Genomic DNA, 23,523 nt, shown 5'->3' with positions numbered 1-23,523 from the left:
GTGTTAAATGGCTCCTTCTGCACGGCCCGTCTTGGAGGGAAATGATTCAAGAGGGAGGCAGTAGGTAGTAGCAATTCCCCAGGCGAGACAAGCAGGCTCAGCCCGCGGAGCTGGGACAAAGGCAAGTCCAAGGGTGGGTCAAAAGGGGGCCTGGGTCATTTTCTACTCGGGGCTTCAGTGAGGATGGCCCGCAGCAGCATGGGCGACTCAGCCGGGGCCGCACACCTGGCAGCTGGGGGACACTCACCCAGTCGGGCGGACATACCCTGCACCAGGGAGGGGTGGAGGCGGGCGCGGGAAGGGGCGGGCCCTCGCTGGGCTGGGCGGAGCTGCAGCCGCGGTCGGGAGGGCAGGTAGGCCTGGGCGCGCGATGGGGCGCGGGAGTCCATCCGGCGGGCGGCGCGCGGCCAGTGGACGCGCACGGCTGGCGGAACGCAGGCAGCGCCGAGGGCAGCCAGGCGAACGTTGGGGCTTCGGCGGCGCCTGTCGGAGGCGGGGCAGGAAGGCCGGTGCAGCGCCTGAGCCTCGCCGGGCGTGGGGAGGGGGCTCGGCCCGCAGTCCCCGCTGGGGGTGACCCCCCCACCCCAGGCCTCTTCAGAGGACACGTGTCAGTACGTTGTCGTCTCACCCCATGTCATAGCCCCTCCCCCAGGCCTGGGATCCCCCGTCCGTCAGGCTCCATTATCCCCAGGCCCACCCCCCCTGTGACCCGCGCGCGGTCCCGGCCGGATCCCTCTCCTCCCTGGCCCGTCTCCCTGGGCGGCGAGCGGCCCGGCCCCCGCAGAAGACACTTGTCACCACGTTCTCACCCCTGTCATCTCACCCCTCTGCGTAACTCACCCCAGGCCTAGGGACTCCGGCCCACTGTCCCCGGACCCAGCCCCTCGGCTGACCGCAGGCTCGGCCCTGGCCCCCGCCCGGCGCGTCTCTCCCGGCAACGCGCCGCGACCCGGGATGCAGCCCGCAAGCTGGGCGACCGTCAGGGAGGCGGCGGGCCGTGACGTGCTGGCTGCCGACCTCCGCTGCAGCTTCTTCGCCTCGGCCCTGCAGAGCTACAAGCGCGACTCTGTACTGCGGCCCTTCCCCGCATCCTATGCCCGCCACGACTGCAAGGACTTTGAGGCCCTGGTGAGTGTACTTTTCCCCTGTGCTGTCCACTGCTTCTCAGGGCACGTTGTCTGTGGAACTCCTGTTAGTGATGGTGCCAGCCCCCGGACTTAACATTCCTAGCCTGGCCTTGGGGAAGGTTTGTTTCCAGGAGCTAAGAACACTCCCGACAACCTTCACGCTCCCAAGTGACTCCCAGGGGTGAAGTGAGGAATTCAACAGTTGCATAGGCCTCCACAACATTTCCTAGTGTGGCTTAGGGTGTTGATCTGAATCAGCTGGTTCTGCTAAATAGGAAGTTATCTATCCCTTTGCAAATAATGAGACGCCATAAGTCACCAAAGCCACCCGGACCTCATCTTCAGATGAGGTAATATATGGCCAGTACTTTTATAAGTTATAACATATGTACAGTACACATGTGAGCTGTTATTTCTGTGATGATTCAGGAGGCACTTAATTTCTTGCAGAGCTCACCTGAGGGTCAGCATTCCAGATATTAGTTATCTTTGTAATCCAAAGGTTTGAAATTACCTAGAAAAATATAACTTGCCAAAATTGATTCTGTAAGAAATACAAAGTCAAAAGCTTATAATCATTAAAGACATTGAATTAGTAGTCAAAGATTTTTCCCTCAGAGAAAACTCCAGGCCTACCCAGTTTCATTGGTGAGTCCTACCAATCACTGAGGGAATAAGTAAATCCAGTTTTACACAATTCTTCCAGCGTATTGAAAAATAGGGTACTGTAATCTTGACACTAAATCTAATAAGAATGATACAAGAAAAGAAAATTATAGGCCAGTGTCACTCAAGAGTATAAATATAGAAATCCTCTATAAAATATTAGGATCCTGAAACTAGCAATATATAAGAAGAATAATTCCTTATTAATAGGTTGGGTTTATCCCAGGAATACAAAATTAGTTCAACATTAGAAAATCTCTTAATGTTATGAACCACATTAACAGAATGTTGATCATGTTTAGAATCAACAGATGTTTAAAATTATCTCCGATGAGGTGTTCAGTATTGGGTGACCCTCTTTGCTATCGCTCCCAGGTGGTCAAGGGACAAAGGCCCAGCCTCCTGTCCCCTACCTGGGTCCATTGCAGCTTAGGCTGGGGATGTGTTGAGGGCACCTCAGGTCTTGACCACAGTGCACAGGGGTTTCGGGTACAGGGAGTGGGAGTTTGGAGAAAGAGGCAAGCAGATTGACTTCCCCCATGGTTTGTTCTGCAAATTCAGATATTTAATTTTGTGAGTTTGTGATATCAGAGTGTTGGGGATGAAACTTTCTTCAGTTTTGTCAGTGGATATTTATGGAGGTCCTATTGTGGGCCAGGTGCTGAGAATACAGAATTAAAGACTCAAGGAGAGGTTAACAGCCTGCTCAGCTATACTATGGGGTAAGTCCTATATATACAACATGGAAGCCCAGAGCAGGACTCCAGGCCTTGGCAGTAGGCTGGAATCAGGGAGCACTAACCAGGGGCGGTTATGATGCCCTGCTGAGTCCCCAGGGACATGGAGGATTTCGAGGAGCAGAGAGGAGGAAAGGGGTATTCCAGGAGGAGTAGCAGGATGGGCAGAAAGCCAGGACCTCACCAGGAAGGATAAGTCTGTACTTTAGTGTGGCTTTCATGGGGAACAGAAAGAGATGAGGCCAACTGGAGCAAGCAGGACTGGGCATGTCCTGCCCAGATGTGTAGACTTTATCTTTGGGCTGGGAGGTCATTGGTGACATCCAGGATGCATTTCTGAAAGACCCTTGTGGTGGCAGGGTGACAGAGAGATCTGTTCAGGAGGAGTAGAGAGAGGAGGAGAGATTGGGGGTCAGAGGGACCAAACTCACCAGAGATGATGCCTCACAATGCACTTTATTAATTTTTGCCAAGAAACATCCAAATGGATTAGAATGCTCAGTGTGTTCTCTCTCTGCTGGAACAGAATCGGGTTACTTTGATGACTATGGGATAAATACAAAGGGATCTTTGGAATTGCTTTGATTTATTCATGCCTTTTAAAAATTTCGTTTTAATTACACAAGTAATGTTTGATTATATTCTTGTTATAAAAAAAGCAAGTGATGGGCTTCCCTGGTGGCGCAGTGGTTGAGAGTCCGCCTGCCAATGCAGGGGATGCGGGTTCGTGCCCCAGTCCGGGAAGATCCCACATGCCGCGGAGCGGCTGGGCCCATGAGCCATGGCCGCTGAGCCTGCACGTCCGGAGCCTGTGCTCCGCAGCGGGAGAGGCCACAACAGTGAGAGGCCCGTGTACCGCAAAAAAAAAAAAAAAAAAGCAAGTGATAAACTATAAGCTCCCCTGATAGAGCTCACCCTGTCCCATATCCCTCCCCATAGGTATCAGTGCTCTCGGTTTGAGGCATACGCTTCGTCCCATACCTGTAATCCCTTTGGAGACCATTGGCAATATGGGTAGCCCCAAATAGCCACCTCCTCGGTAGAGACAGACTGTCCTGCACATGGGGCTCCCTTTGGGGACAGTTTTAGACAATGCACTCTTTCTCTTGGGGGCCACTGGAGAAACACGGACAGATTCTTACCATCCCACCCTGTTGCTGTAATCCTTATTGGGCACTGGTGTTAGGGAAATTAGCCCAGGCCATGCAGATTCTTGGCTTTCTGTTAGGCATGGCTTTCAGGAGCTCTTTCTGAGGAGAGACCCCCACCAGGCAGGACCGGGCGCGACCTCTGGGGGCATGCACATTCTTAGATAAACACGCTTTAGGTTTCGTTTTGCCACATGTTACATGAGTTAAAGAAAAGCTGCCCAGAACTTAGCATCTAACCTGTGTCTCTCTGACTCAAAGGTTAACTTTTTTAAAAAATAAATTTATTTATTATTTATTTATGGCCGCGTTGGGTCTTCATTGCTGCGCGCGGGCTTTATTTTTATTTGCGGCGAGCGGTGGCTACTCTTTGTTGCGGTGCACGGGCTTCGCATTGCGGTGGCTTCTCTTGTTGCAGAGCACGGGCTCTAGGTGTGCGGGCTTCAGTAGTTGTGGCACATGGGCTCAATAGTTGTGGCTCGCAGGCTCTAGAGTGCAGGCTCAGTAGTTGTGGCATGTGGGCTTAGTTGCTCTGCGGCATGTGGGATCTTCCTGGACCAGGGCTGGAACCCGTTTCCCCTGCATTGGCAGTATTCTTAACCACTGTGCCACCAGGGAAGTCCCTCTCAAATTACCTTTTTAGTTCTGTTCTCAGGAGGACTACGTGTAACTTGTTTAACCCTCCTAACAACTCAGCGATGTAGGTTCTATTATCATCTCTGTCACCATCAGGTAATCAGTATATGTGCTGGTGGCAGACATCCTCCAGCTCCAGGTGATGCTGGTGTGTAGTCAGGGTAGAGAACCACCCCACCCCTTTAAAGGGTTCCCCTGATGACTCTTTTTTTTTTTTTTTTTTAAGAAGATGTTGGGGGTAGGAGCTTAGTAATTTATTTATTTATTTTTGCTGTGTTAGGTCTTTGTTTCTGTGCAAGGGCTTTCCCTAGTTGTGGCAAGCGGGGGCCACTCTTCATCGCTGTGCACGGGCCTCTTACTATCGCGACCTCTCTTGTTGCGGAGCACAGGCTCCAGACGCGCAGGCTCAGTAGTTGTGGCTCACGGGCCTAGTTGCTCCACGGCATGTGGGATCCTCCCAGACCAGGGCTTGAACCCGTGTCCCCTGCATTAGCAGGCATATTCTCAACCACTGCGCCACCAGGGAAGCCCCCTGATGACTCTTTTTACGAAGCGGACTCTTGTAGACTTTCACCCCCAATCTGTTTTAGTAAATCTGGATTTTCATACCTTAGGTTTATGCAAAGCAAGGTGTACCTGTATGTAACTGTGCAGTCCATCTTTCCCACCTTCATCTCAGCGGCCCACCACCTCCACCCATCCTGCCCACCCCACTTCCAGGTGTCACTCTGTTTGTCAGGTCCCTGAGGCTGGTGACCTTGGTTATACCTTTGGTTCATTTCCTTCCAGCACCTCCACCCACAACTAGTAACTATGGCCTTTGGCATCTTCCTAGACAAGGATTTTTTCCAGATGTTCTTTCCTGCTGCCAGCCCTTCTAGGACAACATTGCTTAACACCTAAACCTGAGTATCCCCACCTTTTCCTGGTGGTAAGCATCACTTGTGGCAACTTCTGTAACCATAGATTCTTGGGCCGCCTCCCCAGGAGATTGTGATCTGCACGGTCACAGAGTGTTCACTGGGCCATCCTGCTGCCTCCTGACTCAAAGCAAGGAGATTGAATTGTCTCCTTCTAAGGTCACTGGTCCTCTCTCTCCTCTGCTCACCCCCTGCTGGTTCCCTGCCCTTGGCTTCTCAGTCACCCAGACCACCTCTTTCCTGAGACTTCCTTTCTCAAACCCCTGTGACTGCCCAGCACTGCCCAACATTCAGGACTGGCCCAGCCTCCCTCAGCCACTTCTCCAACTGAATCCTTCCTTATTCCTCAGAGCAGAGGCTGCAGAAATGTGGCCTGTGGGATGACAGATTTTGTTTGTCCTCTGGTCTTTTAGAAATTCGGAAATTAAAAAAAAAAAAGTGTGTGTGTGGGGGGAATTCCCTGGTGGTCCAGTGGTTAGGACTGCACCCTTCCTCTGCAGGGGACATGGGTTCCATCCCTGGTCCATCAGGGAACTAAGATCCTGCAAGCTTTCAGGTGTGGCCAAAAAAAAAAAAAAAAAAAAAAATGCAGCTTACTGATTTCTTTTAAAAAGAAAAAAAAATCTGAGGCTCCATAGCCTGGGTAGAGGTCGCCCTTGGGCAGAAAGCAGCTGGAGCTGGGGGGTTGGTGGCTGGACCCTTTGCTAGGTCAGGGGTCTCCAGTTCAACCCAGTCCTTACTACTGTTTCCTGGATAACCCCTTACTCGTTTTCATCACCTCTCTGGCCCTAGGGACATTTGAGCCCTGGACCACCTTTTGGGACAGGCACTGTTTCCTTCTCTGCCTCCTCGCCATGTTCTTTCCCACTGGGAATGCTCTTTCTCAAATTCCTCCCCCTCACTCCAGGCCCCACTCCCATCCTACTTGCTCTGAAAACCTTTCCCTTTGCCTGCCCCCCAGCCCCCAGAAACGCCTGCCTTCCTCCTGCACACTTTCTCCTCAAGCCAGTTGTTGATAAATGCCTTCCACTGTCACCAACTGTGGTTCATAACCCTTGTCTAGATGGAGGGTTTTCTGTCTCCTGACCTTGCCCCATACTACTCATGACATACATCTTTCTCCCTACGTTTGACAGGGCTTAAGCATACCCAGTAGCAGTCTTGGTTGTGTTATTCAGGAAACATACCTAAAGCTTCCCAAGTAGCCTCTTAAAGTCCTACTTGGATTGGCTCTTTGGGGCTAAAATATTCAGTCAATTACTAAATTTCTCCATTGATTTGGTAGGAGAGCATCACAGAGAATGGACTCTGGAGTCAGGCCACCTGGCTTCATGTCTCTGCCTTGCCAATGAATAGCTGTGTGACCCTAGGCAAAGTACTTAACCTTTCTAAGCCTTAGTTTCCTCACTTGTATGTATGTATGTATTTATGTTTTAAAATAAAAAAAAATTCTTTTATTGAGGTTTAGTTGATTTACAGTATTATATAGGTTTCAGGTGTATAACAGTGATTCACAATTTTTAAAGGTTATACTCCATTTATAATTATTATAAAATATTGGCTATATTCCCTGCACTGTACAACATATCCTTGTAGCTTGTCTAGTTTGTACATAGTAGTTTGTACCTCCTAATCCCGTACCTCTCTCCTGCCCCCCATTCCTTCTTCCCACTGATAACCACTAGTTCTTTATATCTGTGAGTCTGTTGCTGTTTTGTTATATTCACTAGTTTTATTTTTTAGATTCCTCATATAAGTGATATCATTTGTCTTTCTCTGTTGGACTTATTTCACTTAGCATAATACCCTCCAAGTCCATCCATGTTGTTGCAAATGGCAAATTTTCATTCTTTTTTATGGCTGAGTAGTATTCCATAGTGTGCGTGTGTGCATGTGTGTGTGTATACGCACACACACACAAACACGTATCTTCTTTATCCATTCATCTGCTGATGGACACTTAGGTTGCTTCCATATCTTGGCTATTGTAAATAATGCTGCTATGAACGTTGGGGCGCATGTGTCTTCTCAAATTAGTGTTTTCCTTTTCTTCAGATATATACCTAGGAGTGGTAGGTGGGTAGGTAGGTAGATAGCCCTTCTGACACGTGTGAGGTGATACCTCATTGTGGTTTTGATTTGCATGTCTCTGATGATCATCTTTAAGCTAGGCTGTTGTGAGGATAAAATGAGACGAGACATGCACAGCATTTAGCCCAGTGCCTGGCACATGATAAGGCCTCAACAAATCGTAGCTATTACTATCTCATTCTGAACTTCATGTCAGGCTGCAGGCTGGCCTCTGGGACTCCAGGATACGTAAGATGTGGTTGGCCCTCAGGAAGCGTTTGTCTTAAGCAGATTTGAGATGGTCCCAGAGAGTCAAGGACCAACCTGGGATTCTGCACTGAGCACAAGGGGAGCACAGAGGTCATGGGGGGTCAGGGACAGGGCAGGTGACTTTAGGCTGGCTTTGAAGACTGAATGTCATGCTGGGCAGCTGCAGAAGCACAGGGGAGGAGAGACATAGGGCAGCTGAGGAACAACATGGGGGGAGCAGGTGGGAAGCCGGTGGCAAGAGGTTCTCTTAGGCAGAGGCCAGCCCAGATTCTGAAGGGCCTTGTTAAGGGGAGGGTTGCTGGATTTAGCAGATTAAAAAATATAGACCGAAATACAAACTTGAACTTCAGAGAACCAACAAATAATTTTTTTAGCACAGGTATGCCCCAAATATTGCATGGGTTATATTATATTTAAAAAAATATTGTTGTTTATCTGAAATTCAAATTTAACTGAGCAGGCTGTATGTTATCTGGCTGCCTGGGAGGAGGGCTCGCACAGTTAACCTCCCTCATTGCCATCCACGTCCCTGACTACACGCTGGTTGCCAGATAAAATACTGTCTCTACCTGGTCCTCAGAAAGCCCTGCTCAAATACAGACAGGTTTGGTCACAAGAGGAAGAATCCTGTTAACTTTTTGTAGCAGATTGATTTTTCAGAGTCGCTTGAAAAGTGAAACGGGACATCAGGGAGGTCAGCTGAGGGGTTAAGAGTGGGGACAACGAGGGCAGCCCTGCAGGACACACAGGCAGCAGTGGGCAGGCAGCAGTGTGTCTGAGGGCCTGAGCCCTGGAAGAGGCCTGGGCCCAGCTCAGAGTTGGGAGAGTTCTCTCCTACTTCCACAGACTGAACCCCTGAAAGGGGCCTGGGTTAACTGACGGTCCTTTTGTGAGGCCCCCTGTGCCTTGATCTGGACCGTTGGCAAAGGCTGCAGCTCACAGGTGGGATTTGAGAGCAGTGATGGAAATGGTAATCCCAGTGGTAATCCCAATGGGAGAGAAGACTGCTCTGGCTCTGGCATAACAGGTGTGGACCAGGAGTAGAAAAGAGGGACAGGGGAGGCCGAGGTGTGCCTGAGGGTATGTCATTCGGAATGCATCTTCAGGTACCCTCAGTGGCTCCATGTTGCCTACAGAATAAAGGCCAGAGTCCCCAAGGGGGATACAAGGCCCTTCACTGGCTGATCTCAAGTCACCTCACTCCTGTTCCTCCTGGCAACCCCTCCCCCATACTCTAGGCTCCAGGCACACCGAACTGTTTGCAGTTAATGAAGACAACAATCACGGCCGTCCCGCTAACTTAATACCTTCCTGTTGCTCTAAGCACTGCACTAGTGTAACTTGGTTAACCTTCACTGGCATCCTGTGAAGTGGCTCATATTGTCCCAATTATATGTTTGAGAAAACTGAGACACCGGAGGTTAACTCACCCAAGTCACACAGCTAGTAAGGGGTGTAAGAGCCCAGGTTTGGACCTGGGCCGCCCAGGAGGAGAGCTCGCACAGTTAACCTCCCTCATTGCCACCCACATCCCTGACTACATGCTGCACTTCCATGCTTCTGTGCCTTTGCCTGTCCAACCCGATCACACAGCACCTCCCCTTTGAAGACTTTCCTGACCACCCCCTTTTCTCAAAGCGCCTACCCAACAGGAGTCCTGCCTGGTCCCTTTTGTAGTTTGTATCCGTCCTTGTTATGACAGTGAATAGTTTTAAGTCATAATTATTTACCTTTCTGCCTCCCTGCTGTGTAGCATCAACACTTATGGAGCATCTACACATCTATGTTTTTATTTATTTATTTATTTATAACATCTTTATTGGAGTATAACTGCTTTACAGTGGTGTGTTAGTTTCTGTTTTATAACAAAGTGAATCAGGTATACATATACATATATCCCCATATCTCCTCCCTCTTGCGTCTCCCTCCCACCCTCCCTACCCCACCCCTCTAGGTGGTCACAAAGCACCGAGCTGACCTCCCTGTGCTATGCAGCTGCTTTCCACTAGCTATCTGTTTTACATTTGGTAGTGTATATATGTCCATGCCACTCTCTCACTTCGTCCCAGCTTACCCTTCCCCCTTCCCTTATCCTCAAGTCCATTTTCTATGTCCGCGTCTTTATTCATGTACTACCCCTAGGTTCTTCACAATCATTTTTTTTTTTTTAGATTCCATATATATGTGTTAGCATACGGTATTTGTTCTTCTCTTTCTGACTTACTTCACTCTGTATGACAGACTCTAGGTCCATCCACCTCACTACAAATAACTCAATTTCATTTCTTTTTATGGCTGAGTAATATTCCATTGTATATATGTGCCACATCTTCTGTACCCATTCATCTGTTGATGGACACCTAGGTTGCTTCCATGTCCTGGCTATTGTAAATAGAGCTGCAAGGAACATTGTGGTACATGACTCTTCTTGAATTATGGTTTTCTCAGGGTATCTGCCCAGTAGTGGGATTGCTGGGTCATATGGTAGTTCTATTTTTAGTTTTTTAAGGAACCTCCATACTGTTCTCCATAGTCGCTGTATCAATTTACATTCCCACCAACAGTGCAAGAGTGTTCCCTTTTCTCCACACCCTCTCCAGCATTTATTGTTTGTAGATTTTTTGATGATGGCCATTCTGACTGGTGTGAGGTGATACCTCATTGTGGTTTTGATTTGCATTTCTCTAATAATTAGTGATGTTGAGCATTCTTTCATGTGTTTGTTGGCTGTCTGTATATCTTCTTTGGAGAAATGTCTATTTTGTTCTTCTGCCCATTTTTCACATCCATGTTTTTAAATTGGATCCTCATGGATGGCCTGCAAGGCATGTAGAGAGAGTTTTTTCAGAAGCCTGAGGCTATTGATTGAATCTTTATAAATAGAGACAGGAATAAAGCAGCCCTGAAAGGTTTCTGATTTTCAACTACAGGGTTAAGAAATAAACCCCCCAAGGTTGGCAACAGTGAACTATCTAGAAACAGGGGGAAAAGCTACTGGTATTCATGAAGTACCAACTACATCCCTAGGAAAGGTATGTGTTGTCCAGGGAGAAATACAGAAAAGAACAGAAATGGACATACACTGTATAGACCAGACCCTGAGATTCTGTTACCTTCTTTAATCTTCCTGACAATCCACATGGAGATAGTGGGGTTCCCGTGTTAGAGAGATCGAGGCTCAGCCAGGTCTAGTGCTTTGCCTAAGGAGCAGGGATTCAATCTGAGATCTGTCTGCTCTTTCTTCTACATCCAGGAAACAGGAGAACTAGAAAAACATAAGACAGTCCTCGGTCTCCGCGAGTCCTGGCCATTCTGGGAAGAGAGTATTGGGGCTGAGTGCTTTAGGGTTTTGGAGGAGAGGGGGTGCCTGGGTTGGTAGAGGTGGGGAAGGGGCGCTCCAGGGGACTGAGTGAGCAAAGCTTGGAGGAGGTGTGTTCACAGATGGCACCAGTCTGCAGTGGTGTTTTAAATGCCATGCTGGAGAGATCTGGCTTCTAGTCAGTTTTAATTTCTGAGCAAAAGCTACAGATACCTTGTAGCTCTCTGCTAGTCCAGGTCCACAGTCCCTTATCAGAAATCCTGGCACCAAATCTGTTTCGGAATTGATTCTGCCTGATTTTACAAAGGCAGTATTGTCCACCTCAAGACACCTGTCACAGGCCACACCAGGTACTAACCTAAATCAGAAGGCTCTGGGATGGATCACAGCTCACAGGAGGGCATTCCATTTCTGCAGAAGTCCTTGCTATAGTCCACATAGAGGTCCAGGAGCTAGTCTTACCCCCGAGAGGGACAGTTCAGGTGTAAGGAGATGAGATTCACGTTGGGTGGCTGCAGGAATTGCACTGGTCTAGTGAAGCCCCATGTTCCATGGAGGCTGGTCCCTCTCGTAAGAACACCATAGACATAGCTGCCAGTGTCCTCACAAAAAGTCACCACACTCAGGGAGACCCAAAACCATGGATTCCCCACTCAGTTTCCTCCAGTCCAGATGCAGTTACTGTTCTGGGTCATCTTTACCAAAAGCAGCGTTGCCTGGTTCTGTATGTAGTTGCTATATTACCTTTGTCTGGTCTCCAGGGGAACAGGTTAACAGAAGATTAACTCATGCTGAAGGGAAAAGGCTTTGTAACCCTTTACCCATATGTGTATATACCATGTATTTGGTAACACCTCCAGCGGGGTGCATCCCATAATCAGGTATTAATAGTCCTGCAGCAAAATGCATCTCATCAGTAGTAACACAAAGTGGGATAATTAAGATTAAACGCACCTCACATCAGCTCAGGTTAGGTTTTGTACCAGTTGAGTTACAGATAACCTTTCAGTGTTCAGAACATTTGGAGTTGGGCAGTATTTGGAAAGGGATCGTAGACCTGTTGCATTTCCCCCTGAAGAAATTCCTTGGAACATGAAAGAAGTGCAGGTCGCCTGCCTTACCACTAGAGGGCACCTGGGGTTACTATCATTTTGTCCAGGATCCTTGCTAACGGAGGTTTTCCTCACTTCAGCTTGCAGATGCCACTAAGTTACCCAACCTGAAAGAACTTCTCCAGTCCTCAGGAGACAAAGACACATGGGCCTGGGACCTGGTGAGCTGGATTTTATCCTCAAAGGTCCTGACAATCCACAGTGCAGGAAAGTCAGAGGTGAGACTTTGGTCTATAGGATCACAGATTCCTGGGCCTGGAGGGCTCTGGGACCTCTTTGTGCACCAGCATGACCTGGGAAGCTTATTGAAAATGCAGATTCCTGGACCTTGTGTCCCCAGAAATTCTGATTCTGTGTCTAGAGTGGGGCCCAGGAACTTGTACACTGGCAGTACGAAGCTGTGTTCTCCCTCTTACTAGCTGGTTACTTGAGCACTGGCACTACAAAGCTGTGTTCTCCCTCTTACTAGCGGGACCTTGAGCTGGTTACTGGGTGCATTTCAGTACCTCAGTTTCCTCATCTGTAAAGTGGGGATAATAATAGTATACTTCCATCAGGGAACTGGCTGTGAGAATTAAATGAATTTTCTCACTTAGAACAATGCCTAAGGGCACATGCTAGGGGCTCAGTAAAAGTTGGGTATCACAAGCACCCCAGGTACTTCTGACAAGGGTGGACCAAACATTCCAGCTGTCAGGAAGCAAAGAGGCAGAACCTGAAGTGGTGAAAATCCTCAGGCTCTGGGTTCAAATCCCACTCCCATCTGTTATTGAGTCTTCTTTTCCCCGTTTGTAAATTGAGAATATTAATAGTTACCTCAGAAGGGAGCTATAATAGAATGTATCTCACCCGCAGTATAGTCTCTGGCACAGGCCAGATATTCCATAATTTGGCTTCCCTTGCTTGGCTGCGATCTCGTGGGCACGGACTGAGATGACAAGGATCAGGGTGTAGGACAGGCACATCCCTGATCAGGTGTTCTTTCCTGTAAGTGGCAGCAGGAGTTTGTACTATTCCTCACTTAATCAGTTTTAATTTAAGAGCATTCAGTTTTATAAGTTCCTGCTAAAGACAGAAATCCTCCTTAAGTGGCATAGAATTTGGCATCTCGGTTTCTGGTGTCTAGGGACATCCTCCATCCATGTTGGATGGTAAGATAACATAAACAGCCCTGGAGTGGGAGTCAGGAGACCTGTATTCAGGTCGGGCTGGGCTGCTAACTCCTAGATGATCTCTGGGTTTCACTTTTGTCATCTGTTAAATTTAGATTTATTCATTCATTTACTCATTCCTCATAAGGGCATCAAGCGCCTACTGGAGTTGGGTGCTATTTGTAAAGTAGATAAGGCAGTTGCTCTTGATTTTTGATTATAGTAGTGGAAATCCTCAGGCTCTGGGTTCAAATCCCAATCCCATCTGTGAAGTTCCATTAAAATATGGAGTGTTGGGACCCAGGATTATCAACTTTTTATTGTGCCCAAATAAGGATATTGTCTACCATGTATCATTTTATAAAGGGATATTTTAATACAAAAAAAAAGGATGGTCCTGACCTCAGAATAAAGGACAGTTCTTCCAAAGAAGGGATCATGGCAACCTTACATCAATGTAAATATATCTGTTAAATTGCCCTTATTTTTGTCATGTAGTCACAACCCAGAGAAAACTTTAACACAGACTGGCTTTGGTCTGTGACGTACTGTTTGGAAATCTTGGAAATGGTGTGGTCTCTGCCCTGAAGAGGATTATTACCCTTTAGGAAGGAACTTACCCTTCTGTATCAGTTAACTTTCATTGCATAACAAACCATCCCCCAAATCTACTGGCTTAAAACAACACTGATTGCTTCTCGTGATTCTGTGGGTTGGCTGGGTGGTTCTTATTAGTGGGGCCGGCTCGCCTGGGGCTGATCCAGGGTAGCCTCACTTGTGTGTGGGGGGCTTCAGCGGGATGGCTGCTGTGGTTGGGGCCTTCCTCTACGACGCTGTCATCCTGTAGAAGGTTAGCAGGGCTTGTGAAGGGTTCCTAGCAGCAGACAAGGAAGGGCAAGCTCTTTTCAAGTCTCTGTTTGCCATATGTTTACCAAGGGAAGTCACATGGCCAAGCCCAGATTTAAGGGGTGGAGAAATAGATTCCATCTCCTGATGAAATCTTGGTGGAATTCCATCTGCAAAGTTGCATTGCAGAGGGGTGGATGGACAGGGATGGGAGGAAAAAATTTTTTGGCCATTTTTGTAATTTATCATAACACCTTTCTACCTCCTAAGATTATTGTCAAGATGGAATGCAGGAAATAGATGTGAAAGTGTAATGAAAATTAGAAGTGATCTTTAGTTGGAAGGAGCAATTCATGCTTCTCAGTTAGCCTACTGTAGGGAAAAATATTGTTAGAGGAAAGCAGCCTTGAGCCATAAGCCCTGAGCTTGTTTATCAACTGATGTTTTTATTCCTGTGAAGCCAGTTCTTCTCATGAGCAGAGCCCACAGGCGTTAAGCCCAAGGCTTTAGGAGGCCATTTTGGCAGCACATTTAACCAACTTCCCAAATAAAACTTCAACTTCTTGCATGTTTTCAAGTTTGAAAAGATCCAAAAGCTGACTGGTGCCCCTCACACGCCTGTCCCCGTGCCGGACTTCCTGTTTGAAATTGAGTACTCCGACCCAGCCAACGCCAAATTTTATGAGACCAAAGGAGAACGAGACCTAATCTACGCCTTCCATGGGAGCCGCCTAGAAAACTTCCATTCCATCATCCACAATGGCCTGCACTGCCACCTGAACAAGGTGGGGCCCAAGGCTGCTGACATGGGGGGGCTGTGTGTCAGGGCTGGTAGGGGTGAGGGTGGGTAGGCTCACTAAGGCCTTGCCACTCAAAGTGTGGTCTGCAGACCAGCAGCAGCAGCATCGCTCGGGAGCCTGTGAAAAGGCAGAAGCCTGGGCCCACCTGACCTTCTGAGTCAGAACCTGCATTTTAACAAGGTCTCGAGGTGACTCCTATACTGATTAACGTTTGAGAAGCATCGGTTAAAGATGGTTCCCAGCCTTGGCTGCACATTTAGAATCACTTGGGGAGCTATTAAAAATCCCAATGCCTGGCCGCATCCCCAACCAATGTGGGGCCCGGGCACCAGTGTGCTTTCACAGCTCACCAGGTGTTCCCAGTGGGTGGCCAGCCCTCCCTCCTCAGCATGATCCCTGGAGCAGTGGCATCCACATCACCTGGGAGCTTGTTGAACATGTGGAATCTCAGGCCCACCCCAGACTACCTGATCAGAAATCACAATTTAACTAACTCCCAGGTGATTCATATGCATGTTGAAATTTGAGAAGCACTTGTCTAGGGGACCCGCCAACAGAGCCAGCCCTTGGGGAAACAGGAGAGGAGCTCCCTCCTTGAGCACCTTTCCTTCCTTTTTTAGGAGTGTCAACCACCCCTTCTTTGCCAGCACTTATTTTGTCCCTTAGTGAGGCGAAGGAGGAAGAATACAGACAAGAGCCAAAAAGACCATCTTTGCAGCTCTGCCGTCCTGGGGAAGTTTACTTAACCTCTCGGAGCCCTGGTGTCCTCATCTGTAAAATGGGATTCCATTGCCCACGCGCTGGTGCCCTGATAGGATTGAAACAGTTCATGTATGCAAAGGGCTCTTCCTGTACTTAAGTACCAAGGAAGCAGTGGCTGCTTTTAGAGGCTGATGGAGAGTGACTCTGGGATGTCTGGAGGGCTGCAGCCTTTCCCCCAGTCATCCCAGCATCTGCCTTGTCTGGGGGGCTGGCTCTGCGAGCTGTGGGCTCAGTCGTGGCTGATGCAGCCCCGAGGCTGGAGAGACTTTTCCAGCACTGCTGCCGCTGATTAGCACAGTTGGGTTTTGCGAGGATGATGGGCTTGTTTACACTGGCTCTCAGCTTATTATTATGGCCAGGCTACTGGAATCCAGGGGGCCTCTGCTTCACACCAGAGCCCACCTGGAGAAGTTGCCTGCAGATTCCAGTCTTGTAACCAAACCTTCACTTCAGTGCCTGAGGGAGTTTGCTGCTTATAAGCATCTCATCATAGTCCTTTGGTGAAGTGGATGCTCTTCTGGCCTCCTCTGGGTTTTCAGTGAGGGGCTTGCTTGAGGGAGCCTACCTGCCAGTTGAAGCTCTGAGATTGTTTTTCTCGTAGGGATACCCCAAGTTTCCTGATATTGTGCTCTCCTGCTCATGGTTCTTGAGTCTAAGGAATGGTGTATACATGGCAGGCATAAGCAGAAATGGATGTGGGGTCAGATCAGAGGACATCCATGTCCTTGGAGAAGGTCTGTGTTAACTTTTGAGACATGGGGACACTGTAATAAGGCCAAGGAAAGGCTTGTTTCATTTCCCCTAAGCTTCACTTAATCGGCTTAGAGTTGTGGAAGCCTGGTGCCACTGACTGGGATGTTTCTCAGTTAGCAAGTAGAGGACATTCAGTGAGCTGTTTGAGGCCATTCATCATCTTAAGGTACTGATACTGTGGCCCAAGAATAGCATCTGGATTACAGCTCATGTCAAATTCTATCCACTGGTAGCAGTTACCTAGAATGTTGTGCTGAGAAGGATTCTGTGTCAGTATGAATGAGTGCCATGATTGATATTTTTATGTCGGCATCATGGTTGATTATTGATGTCTACCATGGGCAAAGGATGTGTTTGCTCTGCCTGCTGTAGCCTCAGCTTGTAGGTGTTTCACCTGAGATCCTTCTCTTTCACCTGGCATGCTTCCTCGTGGAGGACACCAAATTAGCATCACCACCAGGGACCTGCCTCCTAGAATTTTGGACATTATCTTGGTCAACACCAACACAAAGAGCAAAACTTACCCTGCCCCTCATATAGGCCTGCCTTATTTGGTTACAGTTTCTGGTCTGAGAGGTGCGTTTCTTTTCCAAGTAATGACTCAGATTACTTCCCTTAGTCATTCACGCGTTACCCCCTCCCTGTACATAAGGGTATGACTTTGCTTCTGCAAGCTTGTCAGTGTAACCATGCTTAACACATTCATGTAGCAGGAATTACTGATATACTACGACATAAGAGCCTGCGATGGCATACCCACCCCTGTCTTGTGCCAGGTGTTCTGTGTGGTGCTTTATGTGCATCATCTCGTTGAATCCTTGCCCATGACCTTATGAAGGAGACACTGTTATCACCACTTTGTAGATGTAGAAACTGAGACCCAGAGAGTTTATATAACTTGCTAGCTTGTTAGAGAGAGGCAGGATTCAAACTTGGGTCTGTTTGACTCTTATACCTGTGGTTTTCTTACTCAGCCTTAAGCACTGGGACTACTAGTTTGCCAGGTTAGTTAGCCACATCCACAATCAGTTAAACTGTTGTCAGATAGAAATGTGTTTTGTAATAACCCTATGACGATGTCATAGGATTATTTGATCTTATGTCTTTTGCTGGGAAAAAAAAAAAGGCTTGAAGATTGTGTTAACAACTCTGTTGAAGAAAGACCTGTGTCATCTTGCTGTGTCAACTCTGCATTCACCCAGCCCTGTTTCTTTTCTGTTGATCTCTGCCATTTCAGACATCCTTGTTCGGGGAAGGGACCTACCTCACCAGTGACTTGAGCCTGGCTCTCATTTATAGCCCCCATGGCCATGGGTGGCAGCGCAGCCTCCTGGGCCCCATCCTTAGCTGTGTGGCCGTGTGCGAGGTCATTGACCATCCAGACGTCAAGTGCCAAACGAAGAAGAAGGGTGAGTGAGCACTTGGCCCAGACCTGGGCTGCAGGCCTCTGGGTGTCAGGCTTTTGCCTTTGACCCAGCTGTTGGGTGGAGCACCCATTGCATGCCAAGGGATGGGCTGGGTTAACAATGTAGGACAGGGCCTGCCTTCAGGGAATGAGCAGTCTCCTTATGGACTAAACACACAGTGGAAAAGATATCACTGACTACAGGGCAGTGTTTAGGGAGTGCCAGCTGAGGGTGCTGATGAGGTCCACAGCAGCAGCTCAGAGGAAGGGGCAATCATGGTGGGTCCAAGTGCTCAAGGAAAGCTTTGGGGTGGAGAAGATGAAAATGAGTGTGTGAGGCCAGAGCACAGTCTCACTGAAGGTAGAAACTGGATCTGATTCACTCTTGGGCACCTGGGGTCAGCAGGGAGTCTGGTACGTACTTGACATTCAATAAACATTTGCTAAACTGAAGCTAAAGACTTGCATCCACACGCTATTCCTCCAGGCTGCTCTGGTGTGTGCTGGAGCCCCCAGAGGATGTGAGGGGCACCTGAGGCCATGGGGGTGAATCCTGGGCTCTCTAGGGAGTGGATGAATAGTGGGCCACCTCAGTCCACTCTCCTGATATGTGCCTTAGATCTTTGCCCCGTGACCCCTGCTGTTTTGTCCTCAAAGGCAGAAGTCATAGAACTGTCATTCTAGTCTCCAGAGCTGGCCTGTTGGTTCCACTGAGAAAAGGAGAATTGAGAAAACTGTCTGTTCCTGGCCTCTAATGGAAAACAATTGGAATTCTGAGGAATGGGCCCAGGTCTGACGCCACTCTCCCAAACCAGACAGCATGAATATTTGCTTTTGTAATTCTTAGGAAGTCTGCAAACCGTGACATTAAACATTAGGACAAAACCTTGCAACGTCTGCTGTCACGAAGCTTTGACCTTTGTGGGTTTTTTTGTTGTGTTTTGGTTCTTTTTGGTAAAGCTTTTTTATGTTACTAAAAGGAAACGTTTTGTTTTTTTAAACAAGTCTTGGTACAAAAGGTGGAAGATAAGTGTTCTAAGAAGCTCGAATCCAGAACGGTTAATTTAAAATGCTGTTAAAAAGTTTGTTTTAGATCAAGTCTTATTTCTAGTCCCAGATTATTTTTTTTGTTATGGCCATCAATCTGCTTCTTCCCTCTGCTTTCCCCACTCAGTTGTTTTTTTTTTTTTTCCCTCTTGTATCCCTTTTAGTTTCCTATTCCTTTTCCTCTTCCCGGTTGTCTGCTTGTCGGACTCTCCTATTTTTTTTTTTTTTTTTTTTTTTTTTCTTTTTGCGGTATGCGGGCCTCTCACTGCTGTGGCCTCTCCCGTTGCGGAGCACAGGCTCCGGACGCGCAGGCTCAGCAGCCATGGCTCACGGGCCCAGCCGCTCCGCGGCATATGGGATCCTCCCAGACCGGGGCACGAACCCGTATCCCCTGCATCGGCAGGCGGACTCTCAACCACTGCGCCACCAGGGAGGCCCCGGACTCTCCTATTTTTAAGTCCTGCTTCACGTACACACACAGCCCATTCCTCTGCCTCCCGGGGCTTCTCCACCCTCAGGACCAGGGTGCTTGACCCGTTTCTTTTCATAGTTTGTTTCTGTTACTATTGTATCTTCCCCCTGTAAAGTTGTGCTTTATCTCCTTATTTAGATTCCAAGGAGATAGATCGCAGGAGAGCGAGGATCAAGCACAGTGAAGGGGGAGACATCCCTCCAAAGTACTTTGTGGTCACCAATAACCAGCTCCTGCGAGTGAAGTACCTGCTGGTGTACTCACAGAAGCAGCGCAAGAGGTGAGAAGGATGGTCCCTGTGTGAGGTCCAGGAGAACAGCTAAAGGCTGCATTCATAGTATTGGGTTCTTAGATATCAGCAGCTCCTCTCCCCCAGCCTTACACCTCAGCTAGGTATAAAATATATTAAGCACTCTGCTTTATGTAAGGGGTAAGAAGTGAGGAATACAGGTCGAATAAAGTCTGGTCCTGGCCCTAAGGGACTGTACATTCTAGTGTAGAAGAGCTTCGTTAACATAAATAACTTGAGGGACTGAATGAAGCCAAACTGTGAAGCCCCTTCGCCACTTGGGCTCCTGATCACAGTCTGAAACCCACTCATTGGCTTGCATTGAGAGGCAGGGCGGTGCCAGGATCTGGCTGGGATTACGTGCCGTCCAGCTTGGTCACTTCCCAAGGTGGCTGTCGAACCACCACCTGCTCCTCTCTGGACCTGAGATGCTTCATCTTTATCTTTAAAATGAGAGTGTTGAATCCAACAGCAGATGAGGCCTTCCAGCTCCTAAGAACCTGAGAGTGGTGGATTCCTCATGCCGTCTCAGCATTGTGTTTTCAAGGGTATGGCAGGGCTCTCCAGGGTTGCGGGTCACTTTGAGATTTTGTCACATTGTTGGGGGTCCATGGTAGAGTTTCTCATGGGGATGAGCAGCAGGTGAGCAGGTAAGACAGGAAAAGGGTTATTGTTAATACTCTTGACTCCTACTTGTACACACCAGTGGATTCTATGCTTCAGAATTCAGTATCTAGTAAAATCCTCCCTCCTTAAATCTGGGAGATATGTACAGGGTTCCTAAGTTTGGGGGACATTATCCTTTGGTTTAAAATCATCCGGCTTTTTCAAGTTGAAAATTCCATTCCTTTCCCACTTCTTCCTGGAGTGTCTCTCTAGTACACACTTGGATGGTTTAGATCATCTCCCAGCAGGCAGAAGAGGATTTCCCCTGCTCAGAATAATACCTGTGCATGTCTGAAAGTGAAAAGACTTTTGCTGAATACCCTGCCACCTGCTGTCATCTGATCAGACACCCTTAGTGAGGTCATCCTTCTAGATACCAAAGTCTTGCTTAGGAAAAGACAGGTTATAAAAGGTACAAGAGGAGCTATAAAAGAAAAGATCAGGATGAGCTTATTGCATAGCTGTCTTTGTACATTTAGAAAATGTTCTGGTGAAAGGCGTGTCAGCGCCGGGGCAAATAGCCCCAGATTTTTTTTTTTAATTAATTAATTTATTATTTATTTTTGGCTGCATTGGGTCTTTGTTGCTGTGCGCGGCTTTCTCTAGTTGTGGCGAGCAGGGGCTACTATTCGCTATGGTGCGCGGGCTTCTCATTGCGGTGGCTTCTCTTGTTGTGGAGCTTGGGCTCCAGGCATGTGGGCTTCAGTAGCTGTGGCTCACGGGTTCTAGAGCACAGGCTCAGTAGTTGTGGCCCATGGGCTTAGTTGCTCCGCGGCATGTGGGATCTTCCCAGACTAGGGCTCGAACCCGTGTCCCCTGCATTGGCAGGTGGATTCTTAACCACTGCGCCACCAGGGAAGCCCAGCCCCAGATTTTTTGAGCAAAGGAGCACGCACAAAGCTTCTTTTCATGGCTCACTCAGAGGATGAAATTGATCATTTCATCTTCTTTGAGCCGGAAGTTGTTGCATACACTTTAAAAAAATGTTTTTCTCTTTGTTCCAACATCAACTCTTTTTTCCCCCTGAAGCAGGGCTTCAAGCCAACTCTCCTGGGTTTCCAGCCATTGGTTCACGGTCATGATATCCCTGTATCTGCTGCTGCTGCTCATAGTGAGTGTCCTCAACTCCTCAGCTTTCCAACACTTTTGGAATCGCGTGAAGAGATGATCTTTCTGGGCCTGGTGTGGGGACCACCGCAACCATGTGCCTTACGATAACTTGTTCTGTCCCTCCCAGGCCTCACATCCAGCTAGGTCAAGCCTGGGGGCCAGTTGGGGACCACAGGACAATTTTTATATGCCATAAATGTATCAGTTGCCTTTGATGATGCTCTCAGCCACACTCTAGTCAACGGAGGCTACTGGCCCCTCACTCTTAGGTTTTGGGGGAGATTTCCTGTCTGCGCCTTCCTACATAGTCTTAGGGAGTTGTCTTTTTTGCCAGGGCCAAAGGAGAAAGTCCGGCTGCATTTAAAAACAAAGTGTCCCGGCTGTCAGTGGGGTGTTTACGATTGCTTCTGGCGGACGTTGGCCCTTCTCTCACGCCTTCTGGAAGGCGGAAATGTGTAGTGGGGACTATAAATCACTAGGCGGTTGCCTTGTTTTGACTTGAGATACCCGAGAGGAACAGTCATGTTTCCCATAAAAATCGGTGGGATTGTTTTGAATTCCATCAGCCTTTGTACGTGAGTGCAAAACACTTTCACAGTCTTCTCACATTAACAGACAGCCTTCTGCTACAGCTGTAACCCCTCCGCCCCAACCATGGATGAGAAAGGAAGGAGTCAGAGAACCGATAGAAAACAAAGAGCAAATCAAGTCATCTTTTTCTAAAAATTACAAACTGCTGATTACAGCTGAAATGGAACCAAATGTTTGTTTTCTGATTTTTTTTTTTAAAGTAGCTATTTGACAAATTCGTCTTTGTGAGCTGAGTAAAAGGGGAAATTTCTAAACCTAGAGCACCATTTGGCCAGTGTCTACAGCCTCTTTCCTGGCCGTGTTTTAGAGAGAAGGATTTGAGCTGCAGGCCTGCCTCCTGCTCTCCTTCTCACGAGCCTGCCTTGATTGTGGCCTGTTAGCCACAGGTGCCACACTGCAGGCCTTCTGTGAGCGGCTGGCCTTTGAGATAGAGGCCTGCCTCGGTGTGCCACAGATGTGTGTGGGCTGAGCCTCCCTCACAGGGCCCGCAGGTCTCTGGGACTCAGCCTGGGCTTTAGATGTTCAGGAAAGCCTCAGGGTGCTCAGAGAGCCCTGGTTCTACCTGCTGTATTCTCTGCCCCTCCCTTCCTGCCCCGTGTCAGCTGTCATGGAGCCCTATCTGATTTAGGGGGGAGATTTCTGTAAAGAATGTGGAAATTAACTTTTCTATAATTTGTGAGGTTGTGAAAAAGCCACTATCATGGTTTTTACATTGAATATTGGAGCATTTCAGAAATAATAAAGGTATTTTCCTAATTTCCAAGTTACCTTTGTGACTGCTTTCAGCCTCAGCACGAGGCTGCTGTGTATTCATTGTTGGGAAAAATTTTATCCTTCCTTGTTTGAGGTGGCCGTTTGCTGGAGAGTATATATCTCCAGGATATCTGTAGGCATTGGATTTATAGTTACTGATTTAGCAAATATGAGCCCCTACTGTGTGCCAGGCACTAGAAATAGGAGCAGAATCAGGTCAAACTGCCCCTGCCCTCACAGAGCTGACAGTCTAGCAAGGTAGGCAGATGGACAAACATTCTCAGGAGTGAAGTTGGCATTATACGGTATCATAAAGGAGTTTTGGAAGCTACTTGGCAAGGAATCTTAACATGGTCTGGGGTCAGGAAATACGGAGGTGACACCCTGGAGCCTACAAGGCACCTTACATGTACTGATTTCTTTAATCCTCACAACAGATAAGAAAGTGAAGGCCCAGAGAGTTGAATAGGTTGCCCAAGGTTACATGGCTAGGAAGTGGCAGAGCTGGGGGTTGAACCTGGCTCAGTGTCAGTCTCGTAAGCATCATGCTCTTCAGCCCCACTGGGCTCCCAGGACAGGTGACGTTCAACTGAAACCTAAAAGAGACATTGGTGTCAGGCTCAGAGGTGGAGGAAAAGCATTTCAGGCAGTGCGAACAGCGCAAAGACCTAAAGCTTTTTCTGGAGAAGCTGAAAGCAGGAGGGTCCTATAGGAAGAGGCTGTGGTGAGAAATGAGGCTGGAAAGGTGGGCAGGGAACAGATCATGAAAGACCTTAAAAGTGGTGGGCTGGGGAGAGCCATTAGATTTTAAGCAAGGAAGTGATATCAGATTTGGTTTGCAGAAAAATCACTCTGGCTGGTGGTTGGAGAATG

At 48.1% G+C, this 23,523-nt stretch overlaps 1 protein-coding gene across 7 annotated transcripts; it reads left to right on the top strand.

The window, feature by feature from the left end:
- The first annotated feature begins 287 nt into the window (after positions 1–287).
- On the top strand, positions 288–22,660 carry PARP16 (poly(ADP-ribose) polymerase family member 16). Of its 7 annotated transcripts, none has more exons than XM_082617868.1 (7): positions 288–1,128; positions 12,086–12,223; positions 14,581–14,787; positions 17,555–17,726; positions 19,380–19,521; positions 21,229–21,307; positions 21,922–22,660. In XM_082617868.1, the coding sequence occupies exons 1-7, from the start codon at positions 955–957 to the stop codon at positions 22,027–22,029; spliced, it is 1,020 nt and encodes a 339-aa protein (XP_082473994.1). In that variant the 5' UTR covers positions 288–954; the 3' UTR covers positions 22,030–22,660. The 7 variants fall into 7 exon arrangements, with proteins under 7 accessions (XP_082473994.1, XP_082473993.1, XP_082473997.1 ...); XM_082617867.1 differs by having other exon boundaries at positions 21,226–21,307; XM_082617871.1 differs by lacking the exon at positions 12,086–12,223 and having other exon boundaries at positions 21,226–21,307.
- The last annotated feature ends 863 nt before the right edge of the window (positions 22,661–23,523 follow it).

The sequence above is a fragment of the Mesoplodon mirus genome (genome assembly GCF_964341445.2).
Source record: "Mesoplodon mirus genome assembly, chromosome: 4".
Classification (NCBI taxonomy): domain Eukaryota; kingdom Metazoa; phylum Chordata; class Mammalia; order Artiodactyla; family Ziphiidae; genus Mesoplodon; species Mesoplodon mirus.
This window is presented reverse-complemented; position numbering and strand designations above follow the sequence as displayed.